The sequence below is a fragment of the Triturus cristatus genome, chromosome 7, assembly GCF_964204655.1.
Source record: "Triturus cristatus chromosome 7, aTriCri1.1, whole genome shotgun sequence".
NCBI classification, from domain to species: Eukaryota; Metazoa; Chordata; class Amphibia; order Caudata; family Salamandridae; genus Triturus; species Triturus cristatus.
Genome location: NC_140590.1, coordinates 138,180,765 through 138,194,074, shown reverse-complemented (window position 1 = coordinate 138,194,074; position 13,310 = coordinate 138,180,765). Strand labels below are relative to the sequence as shown.

Below are 13,310 nucleotides of genomic sequence, written 5' to 3'. Positions count from 1 at the left end.
TGTGCCAAAGTAATGTATGGAGCAGAAGTATGGGGCTTTGCTGGGACACGACAAATACAGGTTGAGGAAAACAAATTTTTGCGTAAGATAATTCCTCAGAGCTCGTAGGCATACATCACCCACGCCGAACTAGGGAGACCATACATTGAGGACCTGATCCAGACTAGACCTGTTATGGCCTGGATTAGGACCTGGTCCAATATTGACGCAGAATTAGGACGGCAAATTATTACAGATTGCATGACCAGGGACAGAGGAATGTGTATCCCGTGGCTCAGATAATGTAAAAACATCTCTGGAAGGGATAGAATGCATAGACCTCTTCACAAATCCAACTACAGTAATACCCCAAGATAAGAACAGAATTAAGGATTTGCTCCTGAAAAAAGCTGAAGAGCATAGAGTCAATACTGAAGGCAGAAAGCCTCTAGCCTGTGCCTACAGTATGACCAAGACAGTAGTTAGTATGGAACCTTATCTCAGCTTAATATATAACGTACAGAACAGGTTCCTGTTCACTCGTTTTAGGCTCAACCTTATTCATCATCTTTTAGCGGACCCTTTGGGATATACCACCACAGTTGAGCAGAAAGGTACTTGCGGCTGCGATAATAAATCTCCGCAGGATACCCTTCATTTTGTATTGTTATGCCCTTTTTATTCTTTTCCCAGGCGTCGTTACCTAGTAAGACTATTAAAAAATTGTAAATTCAGACAAGCGAAGGTTGCTCTGTTATATCTGCAAAGGGCTGAAGATTCACTGACCTTGGCATGTATAACAAGTTTTTTAAAAGTTGCATTTAAAATAAGAAACACCAGGGGACAGCCAGGGTCAAATTAGGGCTGAAGCTATTAAACTGTATTGTTTTACCCTGTAAATGATTTTAATTGAATTTAGACAATACTGTCTTGTATGTTGTTAAATGGCATTTATTTACCTGTATTTAGATCTGGCACCAGCACTTTAGGAATTGTTGTTTGTCTCTTTGGATTAATACTTGAACACGTAGGATGGAATATAGTAGTTTTTGTCTAACTGATAATGTCTTGTGGCTTTTTTGCATTTTATGAATTGAGTTTCTAATGTTGGTGAAGAAATTATAAATGGATTTTAAATTGTCAGTTTTCTCTTTATTAGGTTGAACTAATAATGAAATGTAGTTGTATGTATATTTTTAGAAATTTGTTTTGCTTTTATGGTGACTTGAATTGCACCGAATAAAGCTGATTTGATATAGTGCTTGTTACCCCTGATGGGGTGTTGAAGCACGCTACTACGGAAACCCATAAAGGATTAATGGTGAATAGTATGATGAAATATGAAAGTAATTTGAGTGGTGGATATTAGTCAGTTATTTGGAGTGAGAAGGATAGCGGAGGGATAGAAGGGGAAGAAAGGTTTGCATTCATATAGCACCTGTTACCCCTGATGGGTGTTGAAGCGCTTTTCTGGCGAGTAGCACACTACTAGTGTTGAAAATTAGTATAGTGAAATATTAAGTAATTTGAGTGGTGGATATGTTATTCAGTTATTTGGATAGAGAAGGGTAGGTGGCGGGATAGAAGAGGGAAAGAGGTTTGTATTTATATAGCGCTTGCTACCCCTGATGGGGTTTTGAAGCTCTTTTTTGGCGAGATGGCTTTCCATGGAAATATCTGCAGTGAATTATAATTGTAAAGCATTCCCGTTGAATGTGTTGCGCAAAGTGTAGTAATTTTTGGGGGGATTTAGTTTTTCAATAGCTTTACTTTTTTTCTGTGAAATTGTTAGTTTGGCATGATTTTGTTATTAAAGTGCAATTTGTTTTGTGATTGCTATTTTTGGCTCCTTCTCAAAGGCGCATGATCAGATATAACTATTAGTGCAATTTGTGTGTTTTTTAATTTCCAATCATTACGTTTTAAGATTTGTTTGCTGTGAGGCATGTAAGAATAATTAGATATTCGCCTATTAATTTTTTGTTTCCACATTTTAAAAATATCAGAGCAAGAAAAAAATTACTTTAGGATGAAACTAAGCTTTAAAGGAAGGAAATAAGACCAGTGAATTAGCGTCATGGTGCCTAGCAAAAGTCTATTGAGAAAATGGGGAGGCAGGGAGAAAGTAGAGGATTGGATTAAAAAAAAACCCAGCTTTTCAAAGTTTATATGGATGTCTGTTGGATCCCAGAGGTCTATAATTTAGTACATATTATTGCTATATCAGAATATTGAATGGAAGCACGATTTTAGAGAATGTGGTAGTAAGAGCTCTTTTATGATGTCAATGAGTGCTAAGGCGCTGGGCAGAAAATGATATGGATTCTGTAATATCACAAAGCAGGCAGTATTTTTACGAGTCTTTGTTCACACAGTCCAGCACCAAAGCCATGTATTTGACTATGCTTCACTACCTTTGGGATACATCCACACTATCTCTCCAGCTATATAGAAAACAATCTGTGTTATTGCAAATATAACAAGTGTGTCATATTGCTTCCAATCTAATAAGTTGATGTCCCTGAACAGTCTACTCGTTCTGAGAGGTTAACAGCCATTCACTTCAGCGGAATTAAATTGACAAAAGACAGCTTTACACATAGTACAACAGTCCCTGACATACTCTATGTGGTGTTCTGCTTCATTACCAATTATGAACAGATACGAAACAAAGCATTAAACCGGTTTTCTCAAATCCAACAAAATGTTTTTCTTCCACCTTGGTTGACTACGAACACAAAACCATAAATGGTGCCTAGTCCATCTGTTCCTACAGCCATACTAAGACTTGCTTTTGTTCTACAGTACTCTTCTGTTTTACAGCTAGGTTTGTCCTTTATGCCAGTAAATGCATAAGTATACTTCGTTTATAACAAAAAAAGGCATATTGGATTTAGTTTAAATTTTGAAGGAGACAACCCCTATTCTAACATTTTATAACCTAATCTCCACACCACCTTACATTCGGAATTAGGCTGTGCTCGGCCTCTGCATACAGCGCCAGGAAGCATTTCAGTATCTGTGCAATATAACGTTTGTTTTCTTGTTAAAGCATCAGCAACAGACTTTCTGGCTACTGGCAGTCCGACTAACATTAGCCACACAAACTCCGCTCTCATCGGCAGGCCTGCTCGGGTAGCAGCGATACGTCTGGTCCGTGAGCGCCGGTCCCATGAACACTATTGAAGTTGTCCCTACCAATTGTAATAAAATGTAATGCATGGTGCACCACAAGGGGCTGTTAAATACCTCCCTGGACAGTGCAAGCAAAGCTCCCATCATGAAATTCACACGAGCAAATGGGTGAAAGAGTGCGATTTGTGATATGCGAAGAAGAAATTAGATACACATACAATCATGCATTTTAATGTTTTATATTCATTAGTTAAAAAAAAATGTTTAAAACATGTTGAATTAAATAACTGTATGTATTTCAATTCATTTTTCATACCGTTTTGATTTTCCTGTCTTCATTTTCATTTTAGTACAAGGTGATCTATCAAATATAGAGCCAGCCAGGAGTATTGCATACGTATTTTAATCAAATACACTACACTTCCATCATAGTGCATGCCACCTCTGAATGGCCTGCACTCTGGTTTATTTCTGTTCTCCCCATTTAATAGAGCTTCCTGTGTTGTTAGGTTGTTGGGACTAGGGTTAGGCCTTTACTTGGAAGTAACGATTAGGGCTTCCGGTGTGATTGGTTGCTGAACTAGGTGTGGGACTAAGAGTAGGCTTCGCCTTTCTGTTGGAAGTAGGGACTAGGGCTTCCTGTGCCATTGGTTGCTTGGACTTGGGTTGGGACTACTGGTAGGGCTAGGGCCTCTATTGGACGTAGAGATCAAGGTTTTTTTTTTTTAACTGATTGGGTGCTTGGACAAGGGCTAAAATTGGCTGTAAGGTCCTGGTCTCCTACTGGTTCTAGATCTTAGGGGTAGTGTTGTGATTGGAGAGTGTTAGGGCTAGAGTTCCCATTGGCTGAAGGGGTCACCTGATTACTAGGGCTATAAAAGGCCAGGCGTCTCAGCTAAGGGCGGAGAGGACAAGGGCAGTTGCCTGTTAAGGGCGGAGAGGACAAGAGCCGTTTCCTGTTTGAGACTGGTCGGTACCAGGGCCAGAAATGCTTCCCATTCAGTAATACCCTCCCACAATTTATTTTTACCATAGATATGTACCTATCTTTGTGTATTACTTTGTTTAAACATGTAGAATAATTATTTTGTTTAAAAAAAGAAGAAATCATATTTGGTCTACATGTACTTGCTTCCATTGTGCATCTATGTATCTCCATGTACTTGGATCTGTGTGTCTGTTACTTTTCTTCTGCAAAAGCATATCCAATGCACTACCCTATTTCTCATCCTGTACCTCAATCAATATCTTTAATCTACATATACTTATCTCCTTTATGGATCTATATACTTTCAATGTACTTGTGGATCTGTATATTTATCACTTTCTTCTAATTTAGCATTTCCAACGCACTACCCTATTTCTCAGCCTGTACTTCACTTAATATATCTTCTAGCCCAACTTTCTGACTCATCTCAAACTACTTTCTACTACTCCTTCAAATGCACTGCCCTATCTCTCACCCTGTACATCTATCAATATATCCTCTACATCCACTCTCTCCTTTATCCCAAGCACCATACCACTTCTATGATCCCCAAAATAACCCATTCTAGAGACTCCTACTCTACCCATCCTTGCATCATCTGACAGCTCTTTTACTATACCGATCCCCCAAAACAAACCTCTCTAAACTCTTCCCTCTGACTCTTCCCCTCCAAAAACCCTTTCTACTCAGCCAAAAGCCTCCTTCTACTGCTATGACCTAAAAAAAAACCTTCACTCTTCTATCCCTCCACTATCCAAATAACAGACTAACATGTTCACTTCTCAAATTCCATATTCCACTAAACTAACTCATCACTAATCCTTTATGGGTTCCAGAGTAGCGTGCTACTCGCCAGTAAAGCGTTTCAACACCCCATCAGGGTTACAAACGCTATATAAATGCAAACCTTTTTTCCCTTTTCTACCCTTCTCAATCCAAATAACTGACTAACCTATCCACCACTCAAATTACTTTCATATTTCACTATACCAATTTTCAACACTAATCGCTTATGGGTTCCGGAGTAGCGTGCTACTCGCCAGAAAAGCGCTTCAACGCCCATCAGGGGTAACAGGTCCTATATGAATGCAGACCTTTCTTCCCCTTCTATCCCTCCGCTATCCTTCTCACTCCAAATAACGGACTGATATCCACCACTCAAATTACTTTCATATTTCACCATACTAATTCACTACTAATCCTTTATGGGTTTCCGTAGTAGCGTGCTTCAACACCCCATCAGGGGTAACAAGTGCTATATAAATACAAACCTTTTTTCCTCTTCTATCCTTCCGAATCCAAATACCTGAAACTTAAAATTTACTTGCATGTTTCACTATACTAATTAAACACTAATCCTCTATGGGTCCCGGAGTAGCTTGCTACTCGCCGAAAAAAGCGCTTCAACGCCTCGTCAGGGTTAGTAAGCGCTATAAAAATGCAATTACAATACATTATTCACTTTACTTCCTGCATGGGACAAAGCAAAGATGGAGGTCTTTTTGTTGCTATCCTACCACCCTTTCCTCCGCTTTAGAATGGCATACATGTTTTTTCTTTAGTGTCCCTTAAATCTAGGGACACTATAGAAGCTAGAGAGTTAGATATCCCAAATGATGGAGAACGATGAGAGCACACATGCAGAGAGCCCTCTACCCGGTCATTTCCAGAAAACATGAAAATGTGTGTACGTTCACCAGTGCAGTTTTCTTAGGTCTCGCCTTGCTATCGCGTAAGCGATCGCAGAGCGAGACTATTATAAGGGGCATTTCAAAGTGCTTCCATAAAGCCGATTGCATGGCTAGCACGCGCACAATCACGCGCATCGTGCCGCCATGCAATCCGCTTTTTGGGAGCACTTCAAAGGGTCCGCTCCCCCAAGCGGGCGCGCCATGCTCCGCCGGGCTTGTCTTTTTTTCATTTTTTTTTTTAAACTTTAAGCGCGAGGCGCGCGTGCGGCCAATGCTTGTTATCATTGGTGCTGCGATGCCAGCGTGTTTTACAGCACAAGGGGAGGCATTTAAAACAGTTTGAACATTCCTGAAGGCACTGTAAGAGAATCATTGTAGAGCGGAACAATAAATCAGTTTGCGGCATTCTTTCAGTGTTACAGAGAACACAACTTTCAGAACTGCAATCAAGTTAATTCCTTGGTTTTTGTTACCGATTACCTTTCTCAGAACCCTTCTCCCTGATTGTTTCATCAGTTGTTTCCCACTCTGTAAAGGGGGCACAGTGATTTATGGATTACTCCAAGGGGCATTTTTAGGTCTCGTCTGAGCCAGGGCACGAATGATCAGGCGCCTTCTGGCTTTCCACCCTTACACTCGCAGCGCCTTTCATCGCTCACGATTACTTTCACTTTCGTGGCCACGCGGCCGTGTCTTTTTCACGGCCGCACGGCCAATGCTTGTGATTCTAGTGGTTCTGACTCGAAACATCTGTGTTTTGTTATCCGTGGTTAAGCAAGAGCTGCAGAGATGATTGTTTTCCTACAACTGGATCTCTCTTGGTGGATTTTGTAACTTTTGATTTCCAAGTGTTTGTTAGCACTCGAAGTAGCTTATAGCGCATTCCCGACTGGCAAATGGTGCGTGACGTGTGGTGTCTTCCTCCCCGATTGCTTTAAAAGGACGGCGCATGCATGCTGAGACTTGTAGCCGCTTGCTTCCAGTCAACACAGGGCCCATGCACATTCTATGGAGACCAGGCAGCCAACTAGAGCCATAGGCAGAGTGGCTGTAAGAAGGGGCGAAAACCCAACAAAAGCCTCATTACCGAGTAAATGGTCTTTTAAAGACCTATGAAGTACTCGGGTCCGGCTGCAATTAGACGGACGCCAGCCCGCGAGGCTGTCTCAGCCGGGCTGACACACATGACGGGGGGGGGGGGGGGGGCTGACGCCCGGTGAGCCCAATGGGTGTTGGGCGCCTGATGGAGACCGTAAGTTAATAAGTAATGGGCAGCATGCAGTTTTTCAAATGATTTCATGTAATTTGTAGGCTTTGAAATTAGAAGTACTGCCAGAAATCTTCCAAAATCTAAATGTTAACTGCTGCTCATGGCGGCATCCAGATACTATTTCGGAGCTATGATCCGGTCAACGCTGGCTGCGTCAGTTTTTTCCCCCTTATTTAACTTATTCCCATACACTGTTTCTTCTACCCTCCATCCAATCCCTGTTGTTTTCCTCAAAACCTCCCCTCCCCTCCATCTAATCTCTCTATTTACTCAACGTATTTATTAAGCCCTAAGTACAGATTTATTATCAGCTGTCTCTCTCGTGTAGGGCCCTGCCTGTGTTCCCCTCTCTCGTTTGCTTTTTGCCTCTCATGCCCCCTCCCCACCCAGCTGTATTGTTCCAGCAGCCCGTTCTAATACACACTGCTACAAACGCCGGATCGCTTTCTGTTGTGCCATGACATGCTGCTAAGGGACAGTCATTGCGATGGTTGTCTCCTGCTATGAAATGGGGGGCAGACTGGGAAGAAAACAGACTTCTGTGGTGAGTAGAAATGACCAGCAGAATGCCACAGTAGTATGGAAGTCTGTGCACTTTCAAGCACGCAGCGCAGATCTTCGATCCTTTATTCCTGCATATTGCACCACCCGAAACCCTGCTGTCACATTTCGGCCTTCACATGATTTTTGGAGAGTATTCAGTAGTTGTATTCAGCTGTGTCCATGTTGTACCAGTTATTGTCATGTGCGAGACAACGTAAGGGCACATAGGTGCAAAGATGAGCATCCCTTTGAGCCTCAGCACACCCGATGTTTTCCGCTCCCCACCCAAGGTTTCTTTCTCCGCACTCGCTTTATTACAAAAACACTCTTGCGCTTTTTTCTTTTTAAGGGGTTCTCTGCAGAGCACCATTCATTGTTGAACATTATTCGATATATTTCAGGCTTTACAGTGCCACTTCTGATGGCAACCTTCATCCATGGTTTAGTCACAAGGTGTCTTTGGCATAGATCCATTCTTTTAAGTGTGAGTAATCATATTAATACTCCTGTGTTCAACAAATGCCTAACACTACCCTTTGATAAGCCTAAACTGCTTGTCCATACTACCACAAACAAGCATTGGCATAGCCAATAGGTCTCGCCTCTGGGACTTTAAAAGTGTTTAGCCATTCAACAGTTGACGTTGTTGCACCAAGGATATTGTGCTGCATAACTAAATACTTATAAGGTCCCAAAAGCGAGACCTATTGGCTATGCCAATGCTTGTCTTACATTGACATTGGTCTATTTTTAATATTAATGTATTTTCAAAGGAAACCATTCAGTGTTCATTCTCCGGTTATGGGTGGACACTGTATTTCTACCACAAGCTTGTCCAGGGGGTGAAACTGATGGCTTTGCAAATGCTTGTACAACCAATGTCTGTGTTCAAGCTTTCAGAGTATTTGATTATACTATTTGTGTGATAAGTAAAGCTGCTCAGAGGACTTAGAAGTGTGCAGGGAGTTGATACCTAGTATTTGGACACTAATTGCATTGCACCACGTTACAAATCTGTTAACATAACTTGTAATTTTCTAGACTAGTTACCCACACTAACTCAAATTTCATGGAAACCAATGACCGAATGCAAAGTTACCTTTTAAATAGGTTTTTTTTGTCAGTAAACAATGTTTATTACCCTTGATTTACTTAAAATAGTCCACGGTGCTTTTAATAGTACTTTCCTCTATTTCAAACTTTGAGATATTCATGTGCCTCTTGTCTTTTTACATTTTTCAGCCACGAAAAAGGACAAGACACAGAGGAGGGAATAGAGCTTCAAGAAGGTGCGAATTAATCAATATGCAGTTTTTTGTACTAAAACTTAGTAGAACAGTGGTACCTAACCTGTGGTCTGGCAACCCCATGAGGTCAACAAAACATTCTCAGGGGGTCTGCGACTGCTTAGAAAATCAAATAATATTAACACATTAAATGCATAGAAGTAAGATGTAATTTTAAAATGTTCTGTAAATGTTATGGAATTTGAAATTGGAGTATAACAATCAAGTTGGGATCCTCCAATTGATTTTGTGGGACCAGTGCATTTGCATTCAAAAGAATATAATATGGGCAACGGGTGACCTCAAGTGAATATAGAACAGCCCCAACCTTCCCATTAAAATTTGGATTTCCTCTTTTCTTTTTTTTTTTTTTAAATATTTGTAAAATAATTTATTTAATTATTTGTCTAGGTGTTTAATGATTGCTTGTTTCAGTATATTTGTGTACTGTTTTGCAGTTCAAATAATGTAAATGACTCAAGGGGGGTCCAAGGATTCCAGTAATGGCTATCTAGGGGGTCAACAGACGTCAAAAGGTTAAGAGCCGATGTACTAGAGTAGGCATAGAGCACGCAGGTAGTGTTTTGTTCATTAAAATAGTGCATGTCCTTGAAAATGTGCCCATTATTGCGTGATAGAAAATGTGAATTATATCATAAGCCTAACTTTGTGGTGGGAAATTGAGAATCACGCAGTGCAATAGTACTTCACAAAGGTTTGAATTAACCGCCTTGTAGGTGCTCTGCAAACTTTCCTAATTTCTCATTTGTAGTTTCTTTTCCAGGAGTTGACTGGAACCTAGACTTACCTGGAAGAGATCCGTCATAATGTCGTAACTTAAACATCTGTCCGTCTAGATGTGTTTTTGTTTTGTAGATGCTATTTCAGCTCTAGTGGCTCCATCGTTTCCAAATAACTGACTTAGACTGCCTAATAATATCTTTGGCATTCTCTGGAATATATTTTGGCACCCTTTTCCAATACAGAACATGGTGAACACTTTCTTCCGTAGAGGTTGGTTCTCTAAAGAATATTGAAAGGAAAATAGTTGAAAGGGCTAAAGAAAATGTTGACTTGCTGTAGGTTCGATTTGCATGGCAAGATCTTGTGAGTACTTTGTTACTGGATTCCGTATATGCACAAGGATAATCGGTTAATGGATTTAGATGTAATACTCTTGACAGAAAACTACTTTTACAGGTAGGTAACCAATTTTTGTTATCCAACCCCTTGTTTAATTTTCTATGAATGATTGTTATATTAATTTATTTTGCTTACTTTAAGGAGACGGCACAAGTGCAGATGAACAAACTGCAGTGGCTATTACAACTGTACAGCAAACATCCTACGCAGACCACAATATACAGTACCAGTTTCGCACAGAGAACAATGGAGGACAGGTGACTATTAACATTGGCTTTCTGATGTCCACATTAATGAAAATGCTTAACAAAAACCTATACAACTTATTGGTCATAATTATACTAGCGTGCCAGATATTTTGGGCTATATTTCAGCCCTTTTTAGAAACTGAGAACTTGACAGGAAAAATGGTACTGCATTACCTTCTTTGTCAACCTTAATCTTGGTTCACATTTTATTTTATATTTAAATACAATTGGGTGAATTGTTAGGCTATTGAGAAAAAGAAAAGTTAATTTTGGAGTCCTAGTTCTGCATCGTAGACTTCGGCGTATCTCCAGGCCATTATTTCAAATATGATATATATTTTTTCCCTACTGCTTTTTAACGCAGGGTATAGCACTTCAAATAGAAACATTTCTTTTTGGAGTATTCTCCAATTGCTGCTTCTAAATTGCATTGAAAAACAGAACTGTATTATAGGGAAATGCCAGCCACATAGACTTCAGGTTTGCAGAGCAAAGAATTGTGCCTGTTTCTCAAGAAGCCAGGAAGGTTCCTTATTTCATCATGGAGTTGCAGTTCTTTTAAAGGGAATATAGTGTAATTTTCAAACTTCATGTATGTCTTTCTACTGAGTATTCAGGACTGGGTGGTGAGCGGGTTGTTAAAGACTTCAGTGAAGATTCCTACCATGCAGAATTAGGATCAGGTAAGTACATTTCCCCTCTTCACTGTAGAATATTCATTGATCGTTACTAACCTTGGAATATAATAGTAAGCTTGTCCCCTTTACTCTTGGTCTTGAATAGAAACATGGTTCAAAAGGTACCCATTGAATCAATTGATGGGGACCTACACAAAATACATTTTTCTTAGAAGTTTGGCAAATCGCTGCGTGCGTGCGTGCCGACATAAGAATTAATACTTTGCCAAGAATTACTGTTTGAAGACATTTCCATGTTACAGCCGTAGAAATATCCAACAAGACCTTTCTCATCCATGCATGCATATCGATTTCCCCCTATTTCTATTGAGCCAATATCACCAAACAAATGAGATGATTTTATGACACGACACGGAGGCCATATTATGCAAATCTCCTTTGCCACAGCTCAGCAGCAACAATTGAAGAACATAGAACTTCAATGAACATTCTAAAGAAGTATAAAGTCCCTTGGTGACCAGCCATCTTCCTTCATTGTTGCTGCTGCTCAGAAAGAGAAGTACACTTTTCAGCTAAAGCTTCTATATTGCTTTTTCACCATTTATATATTCCATGACTGAATTTGAGTGCTTGCTTACTACTTTTATTTATCGCAGTATCTTTCATTGTGTACAATGTGTAGTCTTAAGACCTTTTTATTATATATAACGTTTTACTCTTTCTGATGCTCTTGCCTTGTTCATATATCTCCTACTTGACTGGCTGACACCCCTTCCCCGATTTCGTCCCTTCACCCCGGTTCTATTTCGAACCGGATTAGGCCTTAATTACACATATTTACTTTCAAATTTCGCCTACCGGTCTTCCCTTTTCCGCGCATTCACGTGCGTGCTTCACTCGCTTCTGAGCCTGTCCTCTGCTATCTCGGTCTCCTATGGTCTCATTGGTATGACAGGCGTCTCTCTCTTCGCCTCCATACCCCCCTGCCTAAATTGCATGAGGATCTTTTCTACCATATTCCGGCCCCCGCGATGCGATCCTTCGCACTAACGAGGGCCGGACACTAACTTAGAGGAAAGTACCTCTTGAGACTTTGGGACACTGCCCTCTATTATACGATCGCTACCTCATTATCAGCCGTTTTTGACGTCTTTGTCTACCGGCAGTTGAAATAACTGACCGTTCTTCCCTTCGCGATCAGCTGCTCCGATCGACTGGCATATTACCCCGCTAGTCTTCTAGGTAGGAATTCACTGATTCACTGCCCAATCATTAAAAGAAAAAAAAAGAGAGAGAAAAGGGTGACATTCACTCACAATTTTAAAGCTATACTTGTATTGATTAAAAATAGACAATAAATTATAACCAATTACAGACACAACAATGTCTGCACCCCCATCTCACGTAAATATTGAGGATAAGTTGGAGGATTTAGTGAATAAAGCCCTACGAAAGCCATTAACCTCAATTGATGAATCGATAAATAAAAAAACTAGAATCCATCACTGTGTCCCCACGCTCCTCTACTAGCAAACATGTAGGAGCAACTAAGGCTCCAAAGAAGAAGGCCTCTGGAGGCAAAGAACTAAAGGACTCCAAGGCAAAGACCTCTATTCCCTCATCACGCTCCCAAGGCGGTGACAAGATTGGTGCCTTGGGCACCCCATATGGGCAAGAACAAGGCCCTGAGCTCCCTATTGATATTGATAGTGACGACAGCTTTGACCCAGAAATTGAGCTTTCGGTGTGGAGGAGGCACAAGCAAGGGGAACAGGAAGGTCTGAAGAGGCTTCCAAGGCCTCAGATCCTAACATGAGACTCTTGGACCCGTTCGGAGATCTAATGTTTGACCCATTACTAATAAGGCACTCTCTATCCCCAGAATGGACCCCATCACAACATGTAGTGGACTACCTCTCCTTCTGGTTGAGGAAAGAGATCCCAAAAGAGGTTACATCAAGGCTCCGTTCTGAATGCCCTAGACCCCCCCCCCTTCCAAATAAAGTGGCTGCAACCCCAGAAATGGACCCGAAAGTGGTAGCCTTTATATCAAAAACCTCCAGAGATCCAAGGAAGGGCATGGATAAAGGTTTAAAGTCCTGTCAGGACCGCCTTCTTGATACCATAGGCCCGCTTACCAAACATTTTGAAATGGCTGAATCGGCATATTTGGGAGACTGCCCAGTTGACCCTAAAGAACTCGGCGAATGGGTCCCGAGGGTTATATGCCTTATCGGCAATGGTAATACTGCTATCTCTATTGAGAGGAGAAAGGGGTGTTATTAAAAATCTACCCCAAATTAATTGAATTAGCCAAGAATGATGGCGGTCGTAATTCACAGGGTTTCCTCTTTGGCGAGGATTTCATTGAAGACTTGGCTAAGTACGT

At 40.8% G+C, this 13,310-nt stretch overlaps 1 protein-coding gene across 3 annotated transcripts in view; it reads left to right on the top strand.

Annotated features, from left to right (window-relative positions):
• The window catches only part of USF2 (upstream transcription factor 2, c-fos interacting), a 297,619-nt gene that overhangs the window by 43,638 nt on the left and 240,671 nt on the right, over nt 1–13,310 (top strand). For 2 of the 3 annotated variants that reach the window (XM_085615849.1, XM_085615851.1), the window contains exons 2-3: nt 8,849–8,895; nt 10,177–10,292. In XM_085615849.1, the coding sequence (XP_085471975.1) occupies nt 8,849–8,895; nt 10,177–10,292 (163 nt within the window). The remainder of the gene's footprint in view (nt 1–8,848; nt 8,896–10,176; nt 10,293–13,310) is intronic. The other variant, XM_085615850.1, reaches the window with a different exon arrangement.